This window comes from Alligator mississippiensis, chromosome 2 (assembly GCF_030867095.1).
Source record: "Alligator mississippiensis isolate rAllMis1 chromosome 2, rAllMis1, whole genome shotgun sequence".
NCBI classification, from domain to species: Eukaryota; Metazoa; Chordata; order Crocodylia; family Alligatoridae; genus Alligator; species Alligator mississippiensis.
The window spans coordinates 284,731,358-284,755,004 of record NC_081825.1 but is presented as its reverse complement, the minus strand read 5'-3'; the positions used below and the strand labels follow the sequence as shown (position 1 = coordinate 284,755,004).

At 41.1% G+C, this 23,647-nt stretch overlaps 1 protein-coding gene across 2 annotated transcripts in view; it reads right to left on the bottom strand.

The window, feature by feature from the left end:
- PPP2R5C (protein phosphatase 2 regulatory subunit B'gamma) overlaps positions 1-23,647 on the bottom strand; it is a 137,789-nt gene that overhangs the window by 26,847 nt on the left and 87,295 nt on the right. For both annotated transcript variants that reach the window (XM_006270412.4, XM_006270411.4), the window contains 6 exons: positions 14,521-14,631; positions 12,968-13,060; positions 12,737-12,867; positions 6,628-6,687; positions 5,383-5,491; positions 108-161 (listed from right to left, as the gene is read on the bottom strand). In XM_006270412.4, coding sequence (XP_006270474.2) covers positions 108-161; positions 5,383-5,491; positions 6,628-6,687; positions 12,737-12,867; positions 12,968-13,060; positions 14,521-14,631 — 558 coding nt within the window. The remainder of the gene's footprint in view (positions 1-107; positions 162-5,382; positions 5,492-6,627; positions 6,688-12,736; positions 12,868-12,967; positions 13,061-14,520; positions 14,632-23,647) is intronic.

Here is a 23,647-nt window from a genome sequence, read left to right as displayed (position 1 = left end):
CTATTACTTGGAAATTTTTGGTACAACAGACACCGAAAACAATTTGCACGTCAAAATGTTTAAGTGTTTAAATGCACAAATGTAATAAACAAGCAACATTTACTTACTGGTTCAGTAAGTGTGCTGTCCTTTTCTAAAAACTGAACTACACAGTATGCCAGCTAAATAAAGAGAAAAAAATATATTAATATTCACTATTAAACTAAATTTAGTATTTTAATATAAACATATACTAAGTACAGATTGTCAGCATTAAATGTTGAGAACATTGCCAAATTTAGATAACTATTCTTATACTAAAAAATGCTATTTTTTTTATTTCTGTAGTTTGCAGACACCAGTTAGAACAGCCAAAAAAATGACACCAGAGCTTAAATGATGTTTTGTCAATATTTTACTTGACTAGCATTCTACTTTTTTCATATAGGTTTTGCTAGGTTATTGAATACAAACAAACAGCTTCTTGATTATTACTAGAATGAGAATCTCTTCAGTGCTGCTTCTTGCAAAAAAAAAAAAAGCTATATAGTGTATATTTGTCTGACAAAACTTGACTTAAGAGAAAGTCTCTGCCATCATTTCCTTTCCACTTATCCCACAATGGGCCAGTAACAGAATATGTTATGCTCCTACTTATTAGAAAACAAGAAGGTTTAAAAAGGTTTGGGGGGGGGGGGGGGGGAGGGGGTTTCATTTCAGACCCCAGAAGTTAGCACCTCTCCTTGACAGTCACAGTTCTTTCTATAGATCTAAATCTATAACCCTAAAAATATAAGGTGACAGTGATTTCAAGAGAAGGCCACAGATGACTAACAAAACTAATTAGTAAATAACTACTTAGTTGAAGGTCTCTTCTATCCCCATTTTCTAATGAACTGGAGTGCTCAGCTACAAAAAAAAAGTACTGGTCCATGTACAGGTATTGTATAATCTCCAGGAGAACTGGCTGCTCTCCTAGTAGAAACCAGGAATGTGCAAGCATTTATACAATTTCTCCAGGAGCAAATATGCTCTCTCTGGGAGAAAATTCTTTTAAGTTGACACCCATCCGGGAGGGGAGGGGAGGGGAGGGGAGAAGCTGCTGCTCATCATTGGCTCTTCCCCAGACTAGAGGTGCCCAGCATCTGGCAAACCAGGTGGGGGCACTGTCCAGCTGTTCCATTCCCCTTCTGATCTGGCTCAGTCTGTGGGAAGCATGGGTGTCTTTCCCTGCCAGTTGACTCCCTGCAACAGCCACACTTAACTGCTGTTGATTGCTGGTAAGATTAAAAACAGCATGGAATAACAAATTTAAAATCCACTTTTGAAAAACAGGTCTAAAGGCTAGATGGTGAAAGATTTCTGAAAGCTAAACAATTCAGACATATGAGCAAGACCTTAAGTAATTCTCTCCATTGGCTCTGAAACTGGCTTCCTGAGATTCTTGCTTGTGTCCTTATTTCCTATTTCCCAGAAAGGTGAAAATGACAAAGTAAAAGGGCTGAGGTAGGGTTCTCTGCTCTCAAGAGGTAAAAAGATGGAGAAGGCTGGCTATGTACCAATCTAAGTCAGCAGAACTGTTCTAAATTGCAGGCAATAGCAGGGAAGTATTCCTTGCTATAGGAGATTTTTCCATTTTATGGGGTTTCTCAAGAAACGTAGATCCAAAGTTCTTTGAATTCTTCTCTGGAATTGCTGGAGTAGGGGAGACTAGAATTTCTTTACCTCCTTGATTCCTCTTGTATCAAATTCACTATCGAATGATAAGAAGATTATAACAAATTCTGAAACTTTGCATGCATGTACATAATACAAAAGTTTCAAAAATGTGTGCTATTACATAAATCAGAAAAATATAGGGTTGAAAGGGATTTCAAAGCCATCTAGTCCTGGCAACATGATGAGGGCAACACTTACTCGGGGAAATGCAAAACTGGCAGCTACTGCTGGAGGAATAGACCTTGTGAGTTAGTTCATTCCCCTAGTCTGATACAGAAAAACTATACCCAGATTATCCCTGACAGATGTTTGTTTAATCTGTTCTTAAATACTTCCAGTGACAAGGATTCCAAAAACCTGCCTGGTAACCTGTATCAGTGCTTGACTTACTCAGTTGGAAGTTTTTCCTACGATCTAGCCTACATTTCTTTTGGTGCATTATTAGACTTGCGTATCCTACCCTCAATGGACATGGAAGAAAATTCCCTTTCCTTTTTTATAACTTTAATTTTGTGTGTTGGGGTTCTTGTGTTGTTTTCTTTAAACACATTTGAGTGTTACATCCCTCAGCTTTTCTTTTCTAGACTAAAACACCCATGCTTCTGAAGGGTCATTTATCCTAAATATTATTTGTGACGCTCTCCTCTGAATTCTCTAAAGCTTGTCTACTGGACACAGTACTCCAGCTGCGCCCTTACTGGCATTAAGGAGATCCCAATAATTGCTTCCCATATCTTACATATGATAAGGCTGTTAATACTGCTTGGAATTCAGTTTCCAGTTCCCTAAACTTCTCCAGATGCTTTCCTTCTGTACTACTGCTTTTGTATTTGCATTTGATTTTCCACTCCTAAGCACATTGTCAGTACTTGACATTTCAATGAATTCACTGTATTGAATTCAGATAATTTCTCCAATTTATCGAACTAGTTTTGAATTCTAAACCTGTTCTTCAAAGAGTTTGTCATCTCACTCAGATTAGTGTCTTCCACAAATTTTCTAAGTGCACACCTTAGTTTATCATCTAATTCATTAATGAAAATACTGAATGTTGGCAAACCCAGGAGAGTGTGGCTGTACTGCAAGTCTTGGATTCACAAACAAAAATGGCACAATGTACTCTGCAGCAATCTGGACATATCTTCTATGTGGCTTTCCACAGGAGCCAGAAAATTTCCACCAGCCTCAGGTAATCTGAGGTTTACAAGGAACTGAACTTTAAATAGAGTAAGAATCAGCTATGTATTCTTTCCTATTTTCATATTAAATTCTAATTTCCACAATGTACAAATTTTCAGTTGTTGCAGATTTCTGTATTAGCAACAAGTAACTGCATTGTATATACTACCCAGGGCAGGCATGATGCTAGAAAGCTGAGTGCTGACCCTATGGATAACAGAGAAGGGAAGGACTTGCCACCCACTTGGATATAGAAGTAAAGAAACTATCTTCTCTTTCTTTCCTTTGAAGGTTAACTTAACCTTTCTTCAAGGCTACATCGTTGGCATTAAACATTAAGGTGCTCCCTATCCCAGTCTTTTGACAGGTATCCAATTTTCCGCTGTTTTCAGTCCAAAAAAACCTATCACTTCATGCAACAACTGACAATACTTTAACTGAATACCTTTTGTTAAAATGATAAGCAGTCAATGTGGCTATTAAAGCCGTTAGGTTTTAATATCACTTCCAAATGGAAGTTACGGGAGAAAGTTCCCACCTTAGAACTCTCGTTTCAGACTACTTCGAGAATCAGAGAATCGGGATGTATTAACTGGCCAAATGGAATGTAATTTACTATACTTACCCAAATTCAAGATGAACACTCCAATAATTACATTATATGCCTGGAACATTATAACTTTGTTATAATTTTCTACATATAGAATCTAATTATTGGAAGGCTGTCTTTAAATTCACATCCCCCAAAAAACCACTGCAGCAGGGAAAACAGCAGCAAGGGGGCGAGTGGCAAGGAAAGCAGGGGGAGGGGCAGGTAGCCTGAAACCCGTCTGCTACTCTCTGCCACTTCCCCCTCCCCTCTGCCTGCCTGCAACGCTCGCCAGTGCCTGTTTCCCCACCTGCCACTTACTCACTACCAGTACCTGCCTGCCCCTCCACTACTGCTGCTTACTTGCTAGCAGCTGCATCTTCAGTCAGGTAACAGTAGCAGTTCTCCTTCCTCTGCATGGTCTCCTCTGCCCTACCCCCACCAACTGTGGTCTCCCCCACATACTCCCCAGTCCCCCCTGCCCCTGGATGCAATCACCTCCCCTGTGCTCCCCAAAACTGCATGAGCCACCCTAGCCCCAGCCAGACAGTGGTGGCAGCTGCAGCAGCAGCAGCTCTGGCACTCAAATGCAAGATGAGGTTTCCATCCCTACCTCATGTTAAAAATGGGGGAATAAAGAAAAAAAATCTTAAATTTGAGTAAATACTCTATTTGGTGCTCTAGGATTAATGTCATAAAGAGACTGTCTTTTCCTTCTCTTTTCCCATTGACAATTTTACAAGAGCAGCTCCTCTCAACCAGGGCAGCGCAATGTTGAGGTGGCCACAACTTATTAAATGAAAAGAAAAACAAAACAAACCAAACCAAAAAACAAACAAAAACCCAGGAAAACGTGAAGATTGTTAGGATTGAGCATAAGCTTAAGCATGGGAAGGAAGAAGCAACTCCTTTACCCCCTTGCTCCTTCTCAGTCTGGTTACCTACACTGCTTCCAACTATCCCATCACGTAGGGTGTACCTTGACTGCTCAATTAAGATCAGGTTATGGACCCACATACATTCAGGGCTATTACAAAAGGGCAGAGCTGACATACTGTTACATGCAGAAGAGCTGGAAGTGATATACATGTAGCAAAACTGCTCCAAATTTAACCCTAGTTGAACCAGTTTTGCTACATGTGTTAAACTCAGACAAGCTGGAAGCAATACAATTAGAATGTAACAGCTATTGCCCTTTTTAAACATTCCTCTTTTGAAATGGGTGAAAACATACATACATCCATATCCTTAGGCTCCTCTTTGGGTGATGTTCCCAATACCCTCTCTCCATCCACTACACAAAGGCCTCTCGCCCAGTTCTGATAATGCTTTCAATCCAGGATGGCTAGCTCAAAACTTTAACTTACTACTTTTTCAAGATATTTGAGTTTTGCCACATTCCTGTGACAAGCTACTTATTTCTTTAGTTGCTTAAGACATCCATTACCCACAAATTGCAACAAACTCAACTGAGTTAATATATTTAAAGTGATCTAAGCAAAATACATTGCATTATAGCTTTTCTTTTCTTTAAAATCCATTTAAGACTGTCTCTTCAAAACAGATTTTCCTGCAATGAGATTATACTTTAAAAGGTAAATATACATAAACATGAACTATGTTTGTACCAGAAATCTTGGCTTTTGTTTTAAGTCTACATAATTCAAGAATCTCCATACAATCTAGCCTTTATTTACTGCATTGCTTCCAAAAACAGAGTACTTTTGAAAGAAGTATATTTATCCCCATTTAATAGATAGAGAAATAGAGATACAGAGTGATTAATTGATTTGCCAAAAGCCATTCAGCACTGTGACAAAACTGGGAACAGAATCTAGGTGTCCAGTGCCCCAGTCTAGTTCTAGCACTGTCTCCTAGTGAAAAAACAATCATATGCCTCAAAAACATTTATTTACCTGTGGATGGTAGACACTGAGTGATTTCACTTTATGCAAAGGTAACAACACCTTCAATAAGAAAATTTTGTGCTCTTCTTTTAATGGTAAGGCAAATCCATTAATTATACTGGAAAAAGAAAATTAGGAATTTTTAAAATCAGTAACTGCTCAAAGTGTTCACCATGCTTATCCACTTTAATAATATGCAAAGAAAATATCTCCTCAGTCCTTAACGTGGGAACCCTCAAGCAGCCATTTGACTGTTGGTACAAGTGTTGCTGTTATTCAAGTAAACATACTACCAAAAGGCAAATGTAGTATGTAAACATGTTACAGATCCTGCAGTAATAAATGATGTATGAAAGCTCATGCAAGTATTAACAACCACTTCTGGTGTAATCAGATTCAATGAAAATGAATTCATATAACAGTTGGAAAACTAGCATTTTGAAAAATTTTGCAGTGTCATTTTTTAAAATGTAACATCATGGCAATGCATTATGGAATGCCAATCAACAATTTTACACACAAGATCAGATACTAGATAGTGGAGGCAGTACTAAGTTACAACTGCCCTTTCAAGCTTGTTCATTACTATGCATCTTCTACAGTCCATCTGGAAATTACTCAAGACCTTGAAACTTATCTTTTGCAAACAAACCAGTCACGAGTTTCACACTCTATATTCTCCATATAAATTTTATTTAATCTAATCCACAACTGTCCACCTAGTGGCCTGCAAGGGGTAAATCTTCAGCTTGCAGGGCTTGTTGGCATAGCTGCTAGAACTGCTGGCCAGGCACAGCTCTGGAGCCCCTGCTGCTTGGCCCCCCCCACCTGTTTGCCTGCTGCTGAATCTGGGGTCTTTGGCTGCTGTTGGTAACTAAACTTTTGCAGCAGGGGAAAAGAAGAGATGAGCGGCAGCAACATTCAATCCCTAGGTTCCAGAATCATGCCAAAGCAGTGGCTCTAGCAGTTGTGCCAAAAACCTGCCCCCAGGTGGTACAGATGCAGCCCCGCAAGAAGCCCATGGTCCAGATGTGACCTGTGAGGCCAAATATTTAGAAGTAAACAGTCTCCTTCACTGGTATTTTCATCATTTAAATGCTTGCAGCTATTCTTAGGGACAACTTTGCTTAGTGGTAAAAAGTTATTTTAACGGTGTTGTCAAAAAAAAAAAAGTCCAATCCGCAAATCAATTTTTAAAAATTCTCCTCCACATTTTAAATGGTTTGATGACTTGTGGGATAACTGGTAGCTTACCTTCCCAATATTTCCAATAATTCTGCTATTCCATTGTGATGTTCTGTTTCATAAATAAACCTAAACAAAATTAAACAAACGTTTCAGTCAGTCACCAATGAAGACACACTTCTAGCTCCAAGATATCACCTTCAGGGTGGATAAAAATCAACATAAAAAAAAAAATCAGATTTTTAAAATTTAAATCATATTTTTGATTTAATCATATTTTTATTCTTTAAGATGCTTTTTAAAAGAAAATCTTATATAAAGCTACTTTCATTTAAGATATGTTAAAGCTCAAAGATATTATCATGGAATAGGGATTATAACTTCTAATTTTATACGATTTGAGACAATATATTCATGTAACCTTTTTAGAAGTTTTATAAATAGGTCACAGCAAGCCATGGACTCTATTAGGGGCCCAAAATTATGGGGTTCCCAGAGGCTCCTCTATAGATAATAAAGATTCAAGGAAACCACTCTACCCAGTGGACCCAGTGCTCAGTCTAGAACAGGGGTCAGCAACCCCTGGCATGTGTGCCAAGCGTGGCATGTAAGGCCATTTTGCTCAGCACACCACTGCCAGCCCAGGCTCTAAGCAGCTGCTGCCAGCCACGGAGTCCAGGCTGCACCCAGCAGGCAGCTGGGAGGCTGCAAGCCCTGCTGAAAGCAGACTGGGCTCCGTGGGCTAGCTGCAGCCAGGAGGTTGCAAACAGCTGCTCCAGGCTGGCACTTTTCAAGGTAGGCATTGTGGGGGTTTTAGGCAACATTTTTTGGCTGGAGTGCCAATCCCTGGTCTAGAAGTTCCCATTAAGCACCTTTGTGATCAGAGACCGAGCAGGGTGTGGTGCCCAGGCCAAACCAGCCTGCACGGACGCAAGGAAGCCAGCAGCGGATTTGGTGGTGGGGGGGCCAAGTTGCTGGTCGCGAAGCTAGCAGTAGTGTGCAGCCGCCACGCGGCTGTTCTGTCTGGCTCTGCAGGGCGCCTCAAAGCACAGGGCTCAGGGCAGTTGCCCCATTTTGTCCTCCATCCCCACCAGGGACAGCTCTGTCTGTGACGCTTAGTTTCAGTTCTCAAACTGTGGATTTGTGTCTCCAGAGATCATAGGCAGACAAGGTTCTTTGGATAGATGCAATATCTTTTATTAGATGAACTGAATAATTGGAAAATTGTTCTTTGTAAGCTTTCAGGCAAACACCCTTCTTTCAGCACAGGGACAATTTGCTGTCTATAGAGATAACATCCTCATTAACAACAGTATACTGGAGAGGACAGAATACAGACCTGATTACCCACCCACCAGTCCTATTGGCTCTCTGCAAATTTGTGTATACACAGTCAAGCCCTTACCTCTCTCTAAAAATGCAAAGTTTCAAGAAATTAAATGAATAAAGGATATCAAACAAAAGAATGCACTTTTTGTAGAAAACAATGATTAAATTAAGGTTTCCTGACCAGTGATTTAAATCAATTTGATTTAAATCAAATCCACCCTGATCACCTTCTAACCATCTAATATTATATGTAACAATGCTCCTACGTTTAATTTAAAATTCATTTTTAGCTTAAATTTTTTAAAGAAAAAAACGTGTAACAGGGAAAAAAAATACTTCAGATAGCCCATAGAAATCCATATTGAGAAGGCTGAATGATTTTTGTTTTTAAATGTACATACCAATATTAGGAGCATATTTGATTGTTTTGGATAATAAAACTTCAGCACTGTTTTCTTGCTGTTCTTATGATTATTCTATTGATGAGATGAGCCACTTAGAATGCTTTTATTGTTATAAATTTAGACTACCAATTCTAAAAGATCCTAGGACTAAAGATAGTCACGCTGTTTTTGTTTCCTTGTAGCATCTGTTCCACAGCAGAATTGCATGCCCTACACAGTAATGCCATATCAATCTGTATTCAAGTGTCACAGTAGGTTGCTGTTCTCTAATTTCCTATGCTATGAAGCAAAATAATACAGACTACATCTTTCTGCTTTTCCAGTTGTCATATTTTATGCTGTTGCAATAATGCGAAAGTGAATGCAGCCAAATGATGTCTGAAAAGTAAGGCAATAATGAGGGTATGGAACAATCAGAGGCTGTAATTAATTTCCCTGTCTGTAAAGACAAATGGGCAAGGAGGAACTCCAAGAGACTTTTTTGCATTACAGACTTCTTTGTGAGAGATTTTCACAAGGCAACTCAAGCCTTTACATGATGCTTCTTTTTGAAGAAAGGCATAATTTACTGACTTGCAAATTTTCCAACTGTCTCAATGCAGCTGAAGCTAGAAAGTTCTAAAGTCCATTATTTACACAGATTTTAAAACTACCTGTCATTGACTAACAATAACATATACAGTAGGAAACAGTCTCTTATTTAAAAATGCATTGCATGTTAAAAGTGTCTGAATTGAGAATTATTTACTCCTGGAAAAAACCCAAGATTCTGGAAGAGGATGTTTTCAGCAAAAATGATGTGGTTAGAAAAAACCCTTTATTTTTATTTAGCAACATATTAATGTAATTATTTAATAAAAAAGGAAATAAAAATATGTAAAGAAAAAGAAAAGTCTATTCACTATATCAGGACAGAAATATATAGTTTTGGCTTGTGATTGCAAGAAGAAAAAACTCTCTCCTATACCTAAAACTGGGCATAAACACAGGGCTTGCAGGATGAGACAAACTATGAGCCAAGTAAATGTTTGATAGAAATCTGTATTTCATAGATAAGACTTATTAATGGTCTCAATCAAATTCAAGACTCAGAAATTTGAAGCTACTCATTTATAAACTTAGTTTTTTTCTTCAGAATTTAATTTATAAAGTGCGAAGCAGAAATGTATATCCAGATTTGTTTTATTCATATACATAGAGATTTTAAGTTCTAATGCCAAGAGATTTCAGTCTGGGAAAGAAATGCTTTCTTGTTTACATTTGGTTGAAAAAGGAGTACAGTATAATCTAGGTTTTGAATCATTACTCATGTACGTTTCTGAACAAAAATAGAAGAATTACTTAAAGAAAAAAACCAAAACCCTCCCCTGCTCCTACAAACTATGAAAGCCGAGCGAGCAGAATATTCATCAGCTATTCAAAAGCCTTAAACCAGAAATGTCTAGATCTGAAAACTTGCTTTGGCAACGTCCTAATGTAATGGAAGCCAAGAAGTTGCAGAATAATTTCTGTTGGGAAGGGTAATAATAAAAGACTGGGATGCTGCTGTGCCATCCAGACTGAAATATATAGTTTCATGAAGCTGTGTACCCTGAATTAACTTAAATCAAAACCCTCTCCAGGTTTAAAAAGGGTAAGCAATTTATTTGCACTCTTTTTTCCTGTCTTTTCTTAGAAACCTTTTCCTTGAAAGAAAATGTACCGGTACTATTTCTAAGAAATACTGGTGTTCACTGTGTTCAGCCAAAAGCCACTGTGTGCAGACAGCGTGGATGAAGCTTGCTCAGTATCTTTAAGCAGCTCCTATGTTCCTCTTCTACAAGCATTATTTGTTACCATTAGTAGAGAAGGTAAACTCCCTCTATAGCTGGTGCCATTGTCTTTCATGCATGAAGGGGCAAAAAGCTACAGTGCAGTTAGCAACATTCTCTTGAAGAGATAATGCCAAACATTCCCTTTTAGAAGAAAAAAAAGTGTACAACGTGAAAGTGATTCAGGAAAGTATGCTAGAAAAAAAGTTCAAAAACTTCTACAAAGCATACTGGTCTAAAGAGGAAAGCAAGGTGCCAACTTGAATATTTGGTTTTTAAAGCCAATGCCTGAGAAGCCCTCATTTAGAATGTGTACTGCATATTTAAAAAAATGGAGAAGGGACCCAGACCACACTTGAAAACATTCCAAGCTCTAGGAAACCCACTCCTGCCAGCTATTTACAAATGCTGTCTACATGCCTGGAAATCCACTTAATACTTTTGTATTCTTATGACAGAGGTGCTGACATCTGTTAGTTGTACGCCTGGAACCAAATGCTTATATCCCCCCCCAAAATGCATTCAATTTAACTGTCCCCCTTCCTCCTTACAAATCCTCCCAAAAGTCTTAAGACTGCTCTAACTTTGCAACATATTAAGACAATAGAGCAATGTGGAAGAACACATGAAGGACCCCTTTTACACCTTTTTGATTTTGCCCCCTTTACACACATCACTACTAGAGAGGTGCACCAATCCATCGGTCCGATATCAGATTGGTACTGATATAAAGAAAACTGGCTGTATTGGATATCGGCCTGATGGGGCCAATAATTTGGCTGATAAATGCCCCTGCTGCGTGCAGCTGCAGTGCAGCGCTCAGGCAGCGAGGAGCAGAACCGGCGGCACGAAGAGCTGCCTCCCCCTGGTACGTCTGGTGTGGAGGGGAGAGGGGAGGGGTGTGAGGGTGGGGCAGGTCAATGCCTCCCATGGTGTGGGAGGGGTCAGGGGCAGGTGCTGCCCAGGCGGGGCAGGGGCTGGAGCCGTGGGTGGGGGTGGGGGGAGGTGGTTTCCGCAGTAGCTTGCACCCTGGGAGGGCATGCAGGGAGGGGCGTGTGACCCCCAGATCCGCGCGGGGTGGGTGCCAGGAGGATACTGCATTCACCCCAAAAATTTTGCCGCTGCTCTGCTCCCAACGCTGCCACTGCCAGGAGCAGCCCTGACTCTTCCTGGCGCACGGGTAGAGGCGGGGCGTTAAACTGGGACGGTGCTGGGTGACAGCAGTGCTGGCAGTGGAGTGGCAGCAAAATCTGAGGTGGATACAGCATCCTCCCAACACCGCTGGCGCCTGCTCCGAGCCCAGCCCCCACTGAGAACAGCCCCCCACAACCCCAGCTGAAGCCCACCCTGCCCCGTGCAGATCCGGGTACACATGCTTCCCCCCCACCCTCCTGGGGTGCAAGCAGCAGTGCAAGCTGCCTTCTCCCCCCCCCCCCCACAAGCAGCAGCTCCAGCCCCCGCTCATGGGCAGCACCTGCCCCCTTCTTCAACACAGGAGGCATTGATCTGCCCCTCCCCACACCCCTTCTCTCCCCTTTCACCACAGTGGACTTAATAGCTGCACACAGCTGTATCAAAAGTCAGATCGGTATCAGCGATACGCCTCCTTAAAATATTGGCCATTGATCTCAGCCACAAAAATCTCTACCGGTGCACCCCTAATCACTACTAAATTACACTCCACATATCAATTCCGATAGGACAACATAGTAGTAAGTTTCTACTCAGCAACCGAAAGGTCAGCAGAAATTGGCTCAATGGTGTTATATGAATCGCTATGGAATACTGCACAAAGAATTCCAGCTCCTCTGGGCTCTGACTGCCTTGCTCTGAGATCAGTTGAGCTTATAGCTCAGGGGTCAGCAACCCCCAGCACGCGTGCCGAGCATGCAGGAAGTGGACCAGAAGTACTTCCGGTCCACTTCTGGGTCTGCTGTAGAGCGCATAAGGGATTCTCTCCCCAGCCCCCTGGCTCGGTGACTGGTGCCTCCTGGGTCTGGGGGGGCATCCAGGGTCCCCCTGTGGCTGGGGGGGCGCAAGAGTGTCCTCTGCACACTCAGAAGTAGACCCAGAAGTGGACTGGAAGTACTTCGGGTCCACTTCTGGGTCCGCTACCATGATCCCATCCTCTCCATCCACCTCACCATTGCAGCGTTCACAAGCTGCACCTAGTACCTCAAGGTACGCAGAAAACACACTTAAAGCTGTGTCTAGGGCCGTATCACTGATTCTCTGAATCAGTATCACATCTTTAGATTTGGATTTGGACAAACTGAAATCAGGACAGTGATCTGAATCAATGAACTGAATCATTGCCCCCTGATTTGGGCTGAATCTGAATCCAAATAAAAAATGGCCCTTTTCGCACACCCCTAATATGCAATAAGCACAAGCTCAGGCTCATCCCTTCCATGACTGCTTCTTCATCCCTACCGCCTGCCTCACTGTACCTTCCCCCACCTGTACTGCCTCGTCTCTGTGCAAGGAGGTAAACACTATATAAAAGTATATTCATTTTTGAAATGGGGTCGTTCAATTCACAATTGTTATGGAAGGGGGGCCTGGAGTTTAAAAAGGTCAAGAACCACTGCTATAACTGATAATGCACGCAAAAATATTAAGATGCTGACATACCTATAAAATATATTATTAATTTGTTTCCTGATGTAAGCTCTTAGGCCTAAAAATTTCCCATATATTCTGTGAAGAGTAGTCTTAAGAAAATCTCTTTCACGGGGATCTTCGCTGTCAAAGAGCTCTAAAAGCTGTGAAGAAAAAAAAAAAAAGGTCACTTTACTCGCATTTACTGTGTTTTAAATGAATTTGGCTTTAAAAGTTTTTAAAAAATGTTTATGTTTACCTCACCTGCAATACAAACTTCTGATCAATATATTTCTTAGCTATGTTAGGTTGGAAATCTGGAGATTCTAAAAACCTTAAGAAAAATTCATAAACAAGCTGAAAAAAAAATCCACAAAGAAATAACATTAGTTTTTTTAAAAAAAAACAGAATATAGAATAGTTAGCAGTAAAATGAGAACCGACAACACTCAAAAACAAACAATAGCTTAAGACCGCTGTTTTTACCATTTCTCAAATGTCTACATAAGTGAAGGGCTTCCCTGTTGGGGCCTGGCTCAGCTGACTGCAGCTCTAGGCTGCTGACAGACCGGCCCTGTTTGCAGTGTACTGCTCTGTGACGGTCTCCTCGGGAGGGCAAAGCCCTTGCCTCAGGGCTACAGGTCTGCCTGTTAGTAGGCAGCTGGTTTACAAACCTGTGCATTAGCCACCAGCCTGCCCAGGGCCAGCTTAGTTTGCTGCAGCTCCCTCAAAGTAACAGGAACTCTCCGGCTCCCTATTACAGCAGCCTTGAGGTTATAAAGGTTAAATATCACCAATTTGGTTGGTACCAGGTGAGGACAGCAAGGCTAAAATCAAACCCTGCCATGCTCTGCTCTTTCTACTACCTACCCCCTCCTTGCCCACTGTCCCCATCTGAGGGGTAAGGGCAAGGTTAAGGGTATCATCCCCCCCTCCCCCAATCACCAAAGCTGCTGTTCCCATTTCTCACATGGTGGCAACCACCCCTACAGCTCCTCTTGTCAGTCCTAGGAGCACAAAAGGAACAGGGCAGATGAGCTGGGCTGCAAAGTACAACTCTAACCCATGTCTCCCTGCCCACTAGCAACAGTGTGTGCTGCTGAGAGGCAGGGGACAGCATGGAGGTCAGCACTGGTGGCAGCCCTTCCAGGAACAGCTGTCAGGGCTGCTGGAGGTAGCTGGGGCAGGCGACGATTTAACTCCTCACATAGGGGCTAGGTGGCATGACATCCTTAATAGGATCTCATGACATCCCGGATGAGAATCACTGTTCTGGGCCAACAAAATCTAATCTGACATGCAGCATGCCCCACAACGCATAGCTTGAAAAATCTATTTTGCACCCATATTTTTTTGAGCAACCGAAAGATCAAACTTGATCACAGTTATGACAAAATATAAACATGAATAGTACTGATAAATAAATAAATATCTATTTAAAGTTCCTCCTTCCCAAGTTATCTATATAGTTTTTAATGATTTTATAATTCAATTAGAATCATAAAAGAAAAAACAGAGCTGGGTGAGACTTAGAGGTTATTTCACTCTGTTAAAACATCCCAGCTAAATACTTCTCCAAACTTCACTTAACTTTCAGTGATGGAGATTATGTGAACTCTCAGGCAATCTGTTCCAGTAACTGCTAACCTTCAGTGTTTGAAAGTTGTTCTTAATATTGTCAATCTTTCTTGTTGTAATCTTAGAACCAGCTTTAAAAGCCTAACGCAATTAAGCTAGTGTTTTTAACAAATATTAGGAAGAAGACACATCTAATAATATTCTGAAATAATTTTATTATTGAGGAGATTGCTATATACCTGTAGGTGAGGCCAGGCAGCTTCTAGAGTTGGTTCATCTTCTTCTGGATCAAATTCTGCTCCCGTTGGATTGGAAGATGGCGGTAATGTTCGAAACATGTTAACTGCAAACTGAAGTCATATGCATCTTTATGAACTTTGAAATTTAATTAAATTAAAAGTCTTTAAAAATTCTTGCTTGGATAAGGATTCTTTGTAAGACAAACTATTTTAACTAATGCCTAAAAAATGCATCGTATTTTAAAAACTAGTATTTAGCCCAACTAATACTATATACAGTAAAAGCTGTGTTATCCGGCACGTTACCATCTGGAATGATCTATTAACTGGCATCTGTCCCACCATGGCACTTCTGGTTTCGCTGCCACGAGCCAAGTCCCACTTCTTTCTCGTGGACCACGGCCTGGGGCAAAGCAGCCTGCGCAGGGCCCCCCTCCCAGTCCCCTGGCACACTGATGCCAGCGAGTGAAAGCCCGGGTGCACTGGACGTGGCAGAACGGGCGGCAGCCCTAACAGGCAAAGATACCTCCAACCCACTAAGCTGGAGATAAGTATAACTCTCAGATAACTGGCATACTTGAATAACCGGCACCCCCCATTTCCCATGGATGCCAGATAACACAACTTTTACTGTAATCTAAATAGCTATCAGTTATTTTTTTCCTTTGTATATCTTAATTTGCAAAACCTTTTTTCATGCAACGCTGCTCAAGCTTAAACATCACACGAACACCCTGTTTGTAAGAATAAATTTGGGAACCAACAATGCTAGAGGATGTTTTATAAAGTGTTTAGTGGCCTCCAAAATTCAGAGCAAAAGCGGTTAAGAATCCTATTCTATCATAGGACCTCTGTTCCAAGAAAAACCCCAAATATTACGCTGAAAACTATTATTAATATGATTGCTTACAATTTTTGTGAACGTGTATATTCCTTTTCCACAATTTGTGGTCTTCCATTGTTTTTCTGCTAACCAAAGCAGTGCCAAGCATTCTAAAAATATTCTCTCACAGAACAACAAATGTTATATTCACTCCAAAATTAGTCATTTCAAGCTTCCTCCATTATTCCCAAGAGAATAACAAAACAGGAGACGTTGAACTAAGATTGCATGTTACAGCTAACAATATCACCTCTTAAGACTCATAACTGAACTCATTTTAGAGTCAACAATACCCAAATCAGTAGGGTAAAGCAGCTGTATGTTGCAAGTGCAAGTTTACACTGAAGACATCACATACCCAGCAAAAATACAAAGTACATAATCAGTTCATTTCTACTACACTGATACTTTAAACAGATGCCCCCACTGTCCTGCCATACAAATTTTTATGGTGGTACAAAACCCAAGCAAACAGACACAAATGCCCAAATTTTGCAATGGCAATGACCCCAGTCACAATTTGTGCTCTCTTTTTGTGGCCAATGTCTGTTCACTTATGGCACGAGAGTGCCTCTCTAGATGCTCTGGCAAGAGCCTGTCACTTCAGGAGCCTAATCCTATGAGGCTTTGTTTGCCTTTCCCTGAACACACGGCCATGTCCACAAACATGGGTTCCCCTGCTTGCAGATGTGCACCCCAAGTTGGGGAGTGGCGGTGTGACAGGAACAGTACGGAAATCCCTTGCAGGGAGATTCCCCCAATGTATATTTTACTGCCATGCCCCAAATCCCTATGGGAGTTCCCCCCCCCCAGCTTGAGGATGCATATTGTGGGAATCCCTCCCAAAGGAGGATTCCCACAGCACACATCATGCTGCCACAGCCCAATATGGGATGTGCATCTTCAAGCAGAGGTTTCCCCTACCTGCAGATGCGCAACCCCATACAGGTGCAGCACCCAGAGCTATTTTCCTGTAAGATCACACCCCTCTTTTGCACCTGAGGCTTCCAGCAGGACAACAGCCTCAGTGAAAGCACCACTAAAGTAGATCAGCTGTACTGTGACATATTGCAGCACAGCTGATCCAGTTCCAAGAATTACATCTGCGCTAAAATACTGTAGAAGGGAAGACTGATGCTCGTGTCAAGCCTTCTGTTCCTGCTGGTCTAGGTTTGTACATTTTTAAAGCTACAAGGGATCACTGTGACCATCTAGTCTTCTTTCATAACACAAGCCATAAGATCTCCATCAGTTAATTACTGCTTCAAGTTTAATAGCTGTGGTTGTTCTAGAACTTATATCCAAGAAAAACATCTACTCCTGCAATCCCCATCCTAGCTGGCTCTGTGTAGAGCTCCTGATCATGGAATATGCAGAATTCCAAAAGTGCTTCTTGAATGAGGCATTATTTGTATACATAAATAACAACACTGTTGTACTGGCAATAAGATGCAATGGGATTTAATGTGTGATCCCAAGATCATGCCTCCTGCAGGAGGTGCAATTTTGTGGATTGAACATTAGATCTCATCGTGCCTTTATCTGCACATGAAGAAGGGCCTTTTAAGGCCACAACTGCTCTTGGTCATCATTCTCCTCTGTCTTGATGCTCAAATCTATAACAACCTAACATTTATTTTTGTATTTCCAGGTCTGACTAAGGTCAGAGCCCTATACAGACATGCTGCATGAAGTAGCTACTGTAGATTCATAAGAAAAATAAAACCTCTTTGACAGGTAAAAATCAGAGAGACCAATTCTACAGGAAAGCAAAGTGTTACTCCAAGCCACTAGGTTCTGACTGCCAGTATGGGACCAAATGAGTTTTCCTTAAACCAAACTTGCTCGTGGGCTTTGTGACAGTGGAGATTCTGTTGGGGAGAACACTGACAGTGTTTATAAATCACAAGTTGATACAAGACTGTGTCAGCAAAACGGAGGACTGGGTCACAATGGAAAGATGGTGGTGATGTTGAAGAAAGAGGGCCAGCCTGCATCTGAGGCTGAATCAAAACATGAGGCAGAGGGAATTTTGGCATAGAAGGAAAGTGTGCTCCACTCCAGCTATATTTCTTTCTTGAGAGCAGAAGCGGGAGCAAGAGTCTTATGCTGCTGTTGGGATTCATTCAAGAGCTGCAGAAGGTTTGGGATATATCACTACACTAGAAGTTCACAGCTTTTCCTTTCCTGATTAAGGTTGAGCTGAACAGAAAATAATGGTTTGGAAGGGAGAGGATGCAAGGGGAGGAAAAGAAACAAGGGAAACTGATTTTCCAGAGGAAAAAAAATCCTTGCAGAGGCTGCCTTAAAAAGAACAGGGGGAAAACAAAAGTGTTCTCTTGGAAAAAGGCTGAGAAAGATACTTGGTTCAACAAAATATGCCAGCAGAGGGAGCTTTCAACAACAGAAAAAGAAAAACTGCCTCCAATTCAGCGGGACAGTCTGCAGCATCTAACTGATGCCTCATGTCCAGAGCTCTGATGCAATGCAAGACTTCAGTCCACTTCCAACAGGGACTTTATGCAAGTAAGTAAAATACAATCCCCCCCCCTCTTACATTCAAGTTTGCTATTTACAATGCAGCTACTGCATTTCTCTGCACCTTTCACTGTCAAGATGACAGAATTGATTTTTGTGGCAAAGCAAACCATTTAATTTATCTTTAATTTTAACCAGTTCTACATTAAAGTCACCCATTCCTAACAGTCATATGGATGGAAAAGAAAAGAAAAATCTGGCTTCTACCCTGTTTTGCTTTTTTATGATACAATCATAAAAAAAATTGTAATAAAATATAAATCTGCTTGGTTTTGTTTATTTGAAACTTGGGTCCTAAACTAAAAGACTACAAGTTAATCCAACTGTGACATCACATTGCAAGATTAAAGTTAAGATAGGAAGAATTTTAAATTAAACTGTTCAAAACTATTTGTTTCCAACAATACCTATTTACCTTGAACAATTAACAAACATTCTGATATTCTGGAGTCTTTGTTAAAGATTCAACATCCTTGTTCCTTCAGTTAAAATTAAGTGGCTTTTAATAAACAAACAATTACCCTTCACAAAGAGAGACAAGATCAGACTCAGAGAAAAACCAGCATCTCAGAAGTTATAAAACTAGTGAAGGAAGGAAGAAGAGACAAAAAAAACAAAATAAATCACTTGCTGCTTAAGTTTTCCTTATACAAACTGAAGAGAAAAAATGGCACAAGTACAATTTTCTAAAATTCTTGTGCAATCATCTAAACAGCAGGGCTGCATCAAAATCTGATGTCTTTTTTTTTTTTTTTTTTTTTTTAAGGTGCAAAAGGTTTAAATTGGAGAGACTGACTTCCATCCCCCCCCCCCATACTCTGTAATTAGCAAAAAGTAAAAATCTCTAAAACACAAGCCTTCCCCCTAAGAAACTACTAGACAAATATGACTCCAGTGATTAAGAGTTGAACAACATTTCCGGGGCGGGGGGGGGGGTGGGGGAAAAGGAGGAAAGGCAATTAGTCCTAGTCAAAATGGTATCGACATGAACAAATTCCTTTCTGCCATCCAGATTTGATTTAGCATTCCCTGGGTACATAAGCTTCTACATCTCTGATACCAACAGAACATCCCCAAATCTCAGGAGACAGAATTTTTAAAAAGGCAAAAAGAAAATTAATGTATGTTGGATTTTCACCACTTCCTAGGTGTGCTAGCAGCATACAAGTCTATGACTTCTGATGGTCCATTTTCTATAACACTGAAAAATTTTGCAGATACTGGTAGATTCAAGACTCTTTTCGTGCCATTTTCTCAAGAACAACTCAGAATGAAGGCTTATATGAAAACTCAAGTGATGATTCTAGGATCTCAGAGACAAGTCACCTACCTTTCAACTTATTCATGTGTATGAAGCCTTTTTGCTAGTTTAACCAACAAAGGGCTCACTCATCCATACCACGTATGTCCCCTTACTTGACATCCAAAATTAAAGCTGTAAAGTGTTTTATGCATCAAAACAGCAGTTAAGATCATTTTGATCGCTAAAGTCAGAAAAATTGAAGTCAGTGAAATTACTCATGTAGTTCCTACTCCTTTTATTTAAAAAAAACAAACCAAACAAAAAACCCTTTTCAGTGGAAGCATTCACAGAATAGTTAACGTTAGGAATGTTTTATCCATGATGAAATTAACTCTTTGTAACCTTCACATTTCACTCTTTCTTCTTTATAAAGCATGTTGTATAAATTCTGTGTAGGTGATTTTTGATCATGTAGAATATGTTATGATGTATTTTTTTATATTCTGTCAGAGGTATGACTGTTGATTTAGATGCCCAAGATTAAAGGTTCCTGTTCTGAAGATATTCCATCTGAACTGTAAGAAAAGGTGGGGAGGTTTAGTGGAATATATAAAAATAATGTTCCTCCTGCCTATATCTTTTCATTTAAAAAACATATAAACTGCTTCCTATAGGGGAAGGGTAAAATCCTTAACGTGGATAAATTGAGATGCATGTGTCACACTGTAGGCAAGTTACCTATATAATCCAAAGCAGAATATAGGAAAATTCTCAGAAACATGGAAAAATCTGAATGAAGGAGAGGGGGAAAGGGAGAAACTAGAGATGTGCAATGAAATGCAAGGAGAAAGAAGCCTCCAATGTCCTATCTAACAGAACAGGGACACTTAAAGAAACTGAAAAGAAAAAAATGATATAAAACTATTGCAAGAAATGGTTTTTGTTCATTTGTTTTTAATATATTTGTTTATGGACCTCACTGCCACAACAGATTGAGGCTAAAGCCTCAGCAAGACTGGAAAAAAGTAGACCTGTATACTGATAAAACGTCTAAAAAAAATATATCTGATAAACATATATAAAGATGCACAAGCTGACATACTTTCCAGTTCAGGACTCATCCCCCCCTTGAGCCTGTTGGTGCATAATTTCCCACAATACTTGTTGTATCACCTTTTGAAACATCTGATGCAGATTACTGGCAACAGAATGCTGAACTAGATGGGCTGCTCCTCAGGGCCATGGAACGAGGTTACACATAAACTGGGGTTTACGTGATCAGAAGCTAGTTTAAACTTGTAACAGAACAGAAGCTTAGTGCACATAAACCAGTTTCAAAATGGCTGAAACTTGTTTAAGATAGGCCTGCTTAGAGGTGCACTGATACACTGGTCTGATATCGGATCGGCACGGATACAAAGAAAATCGACTATTGGAAATCAGCTTTTTTTTTTGCCTGATGTGGCACAGCTTGGCGAGCTGCGTCCAGCTGGTAAGTCTGTTGGGGTGGAATGGGAGGGGAGAGGGAAGGGGGGGTGGGTGGAGGGCAGATCAAGGCCCCCTGTGGTGAGGGAGAAGCTGGGGCAGGCGCTGCCAAGCCAGGGCGGGGCAGGGCATGGGATGGAGCCGCAGCTCATCTGGGGGCTGCTGGGGGGGGGGGGGGAGGCTGCCCCCACCACACATCCCAGGAGGGCATGGGGCCACGTGCCCCCAAGTCTGTGTAGGACAGGGCTGGCTGCTGCTGTGGGCTGGGGCTGCGCCAGGCTCTTCTGCAGATGATAGGGAACTGAATGGGGCAGCAGACAGAGAACAAGATAAGAAGATTCAACAGTGACCCCGATGAATCAGAAAAATCGTCTGAAACAAACAGCATTAAATGTAGAAATGTGCAAAGTACAGCTCTTGAGAAGGAACAATCCTATGCACAAAATACAAAATAAGGAATGACCAGCTAACGTGCAATGCTATAGAAAAGGACCTGTGAAGTGGACCACAAGCCGAATTTGAGTCAGTGTAATAATATAAAGACATAATAGCATTAGATGTACAGGATACAGGAGTACTGTAATCAAATTTAGAAAGGCTGGCAGAACTGGAATATTTTTAGTTCAGATAAGAAAAGAATAAGGAACAATCATACATAAAAATACAATTAAAAAGTAAAATAAAAATAATAGCTACAAAAAGGATGGGCAAAAACTGATGCCCTTAAACTGCATTCAGGGAAATTTAATTTAGATACCAGGAAGAACTTTCTGAACATGAAGGAGGTTAACTACTGGAACAGGTTATCTAGAAGAGTTTAGAATCTCTATCAATGGAGGTTTTGTTTGTTTAAGTGCAGGTTAGACAAAATTCTCTGGGATGGTTTAAAACAGGGATGAACTTGTCTTGAGCAGGGGCTGAACTAAGCAATTTCTACCGCCTCTTTCTGGCCTGTATTTCTGTAGTTCTATACCCATCCCTTATTGTCACACATCTGTATTTAAGACACAGCTCTTCAGGAAAGAGTCTGGTTTACTTGCGGATGCTCAAAAAAAAAAATCAAACAGTAAGATTTTCCCCAAATAAACCAGGTTTTGGAAAAAAATGGTCCACATTTTGTACTACCATGTACAGAGCTGAAGTTTAGGAAAGAGCTGACAGTTTGCTTTCTGGTAGCACACTGGCCTGTGATAGTATCAATCAATAAGTATGTTTACTCCTGTCAACGGAACTGAGAAGGGGAAAAAAAAAAGTATTTTGATAAAAAAGATGACAAGTGCAAAAAAAAGAGCTGGGAAATTTACTGCACTACAGAATGAGCTGCAAAAGGCTAACAAAACATTAGAAATATAAAAAATGACACAGCACAACCAGCTTTTTCATCGGAGAGATAAGAGTGTTAGTGTTTCAGAGTGAAAATGTCAAATGAAGCATCATCACACACTAATAAAGTAATGTGTAGTACATGAATAGTATTTTGCACGTTACAAATGTTACATAGGCAAAATTAACATTTTTTGTTGAATCAGTGTTCGTCTTTTCACTTATCTGTGTAATAATTGCTTATCTATAATTCCCAGAGTGCTGTATATTAAAAATGAACTTGACAAGAGACTCCTTAAGCAACTCATCTTTCAAATAAGCATAAATGAATCGGATACTACATGCATAAGGGGAACGTTACGAAATTTTCTCATGTATACCCTTCTCCTGAATACAATATGCACCCTGCTTTGTTTTGGGTTTTTTTCCCCCACAGGGCTTGAAGAAAAACATTCTTACCTTCCAGGACAGGTAACTAGGTAATCTGGCATGCTGGGTCTGTGGTCATGTACCAGATCTAACCAAATACACTGTAGCAGGGCCATGTGTGTGGTCTGGCCACAGCCCGACAAAATTACTGGCCCAGTCTGGAACGACAGATTTAAGGTCGTGTGCCAGGTCCAGGACCATGCACAGGATTGAACCAGTGTGCAGGGTTATACATCATCTGGCCTGGGGGCTCTCCATGGTTTTGGAAACTTAGTAGTAGGGGACTGGTGGCAGTGTTGTTTGGCATGGGTCCTGGCAGCGCAGCAATTAATGCCGCCACTGCTCCCTTGCTGCGAACCTTCTGGATCTATGGGGATCTGTACTTCTTGCATATAATGTGTACCCCATTTCCCCCAAGTGGTTTTGGGAGAAAAATGTGTATTTTATATGACAAAATATGATATTTGTACCATATTTTATGGATACTTTGTTGGAACAGGGTAAATTATTCCTCTCTCAAAACAGTATCATGGATAAATCCATGTTTCGTGAATTGTGCCATATGGGGTTTTTGAGCCATTTAAAAGCTAAAACAGTTACTAATACTGTTATATTTCATAGATTTCATAGACATTAGGGCTGGAAGGGACCTCGGAAGATCATCGAGTCCAGCCCCCCGCCCAAAGGGCAGGACGTCAGCTGGGGTCATAGGATCCCAGCAAGATAAGCATCCAGTTTCATCTTGAAGGTGTTCAATGAAGGCGCTTGAACAACCTCCGGTGGCAGGCTGTTCCAGACCTTGGGGGCTCGGACAGTAAAGAAATTCTTCCTTATGTCCAGCCTGAAACGATCTTGTAGTATTTTGTGACCATTCATCCTCGTCATCCCTTGGGGCGCTCTGGTGAACAAACGTTCCCCCAGATACTGGTGGTCACCCCTGATAAACTTGTAGGTGGCCATCAGATCACCCCTGAGCCTGCGCTTTTCCAGGCTAAAGAGCCCCAGGGCTCTCAGCCTGTCATCGTAGGGTCTGCTTCCCTGACCTCTGATCATGCGCGTGGCTCTTCTCTGGACTCTCTCAAGCTTCTCCACATCCTTTTTGAATTGTGGAGCCCAAAACTGGACGCAGTACTCCAGCTGCGGCCTCACTAAGGCCGAGTACAGGGGGAGAATGACGTCCCGGGATTTGCTTGAGAAACATCTATGGATGCAAGCCAGCGTTTTGG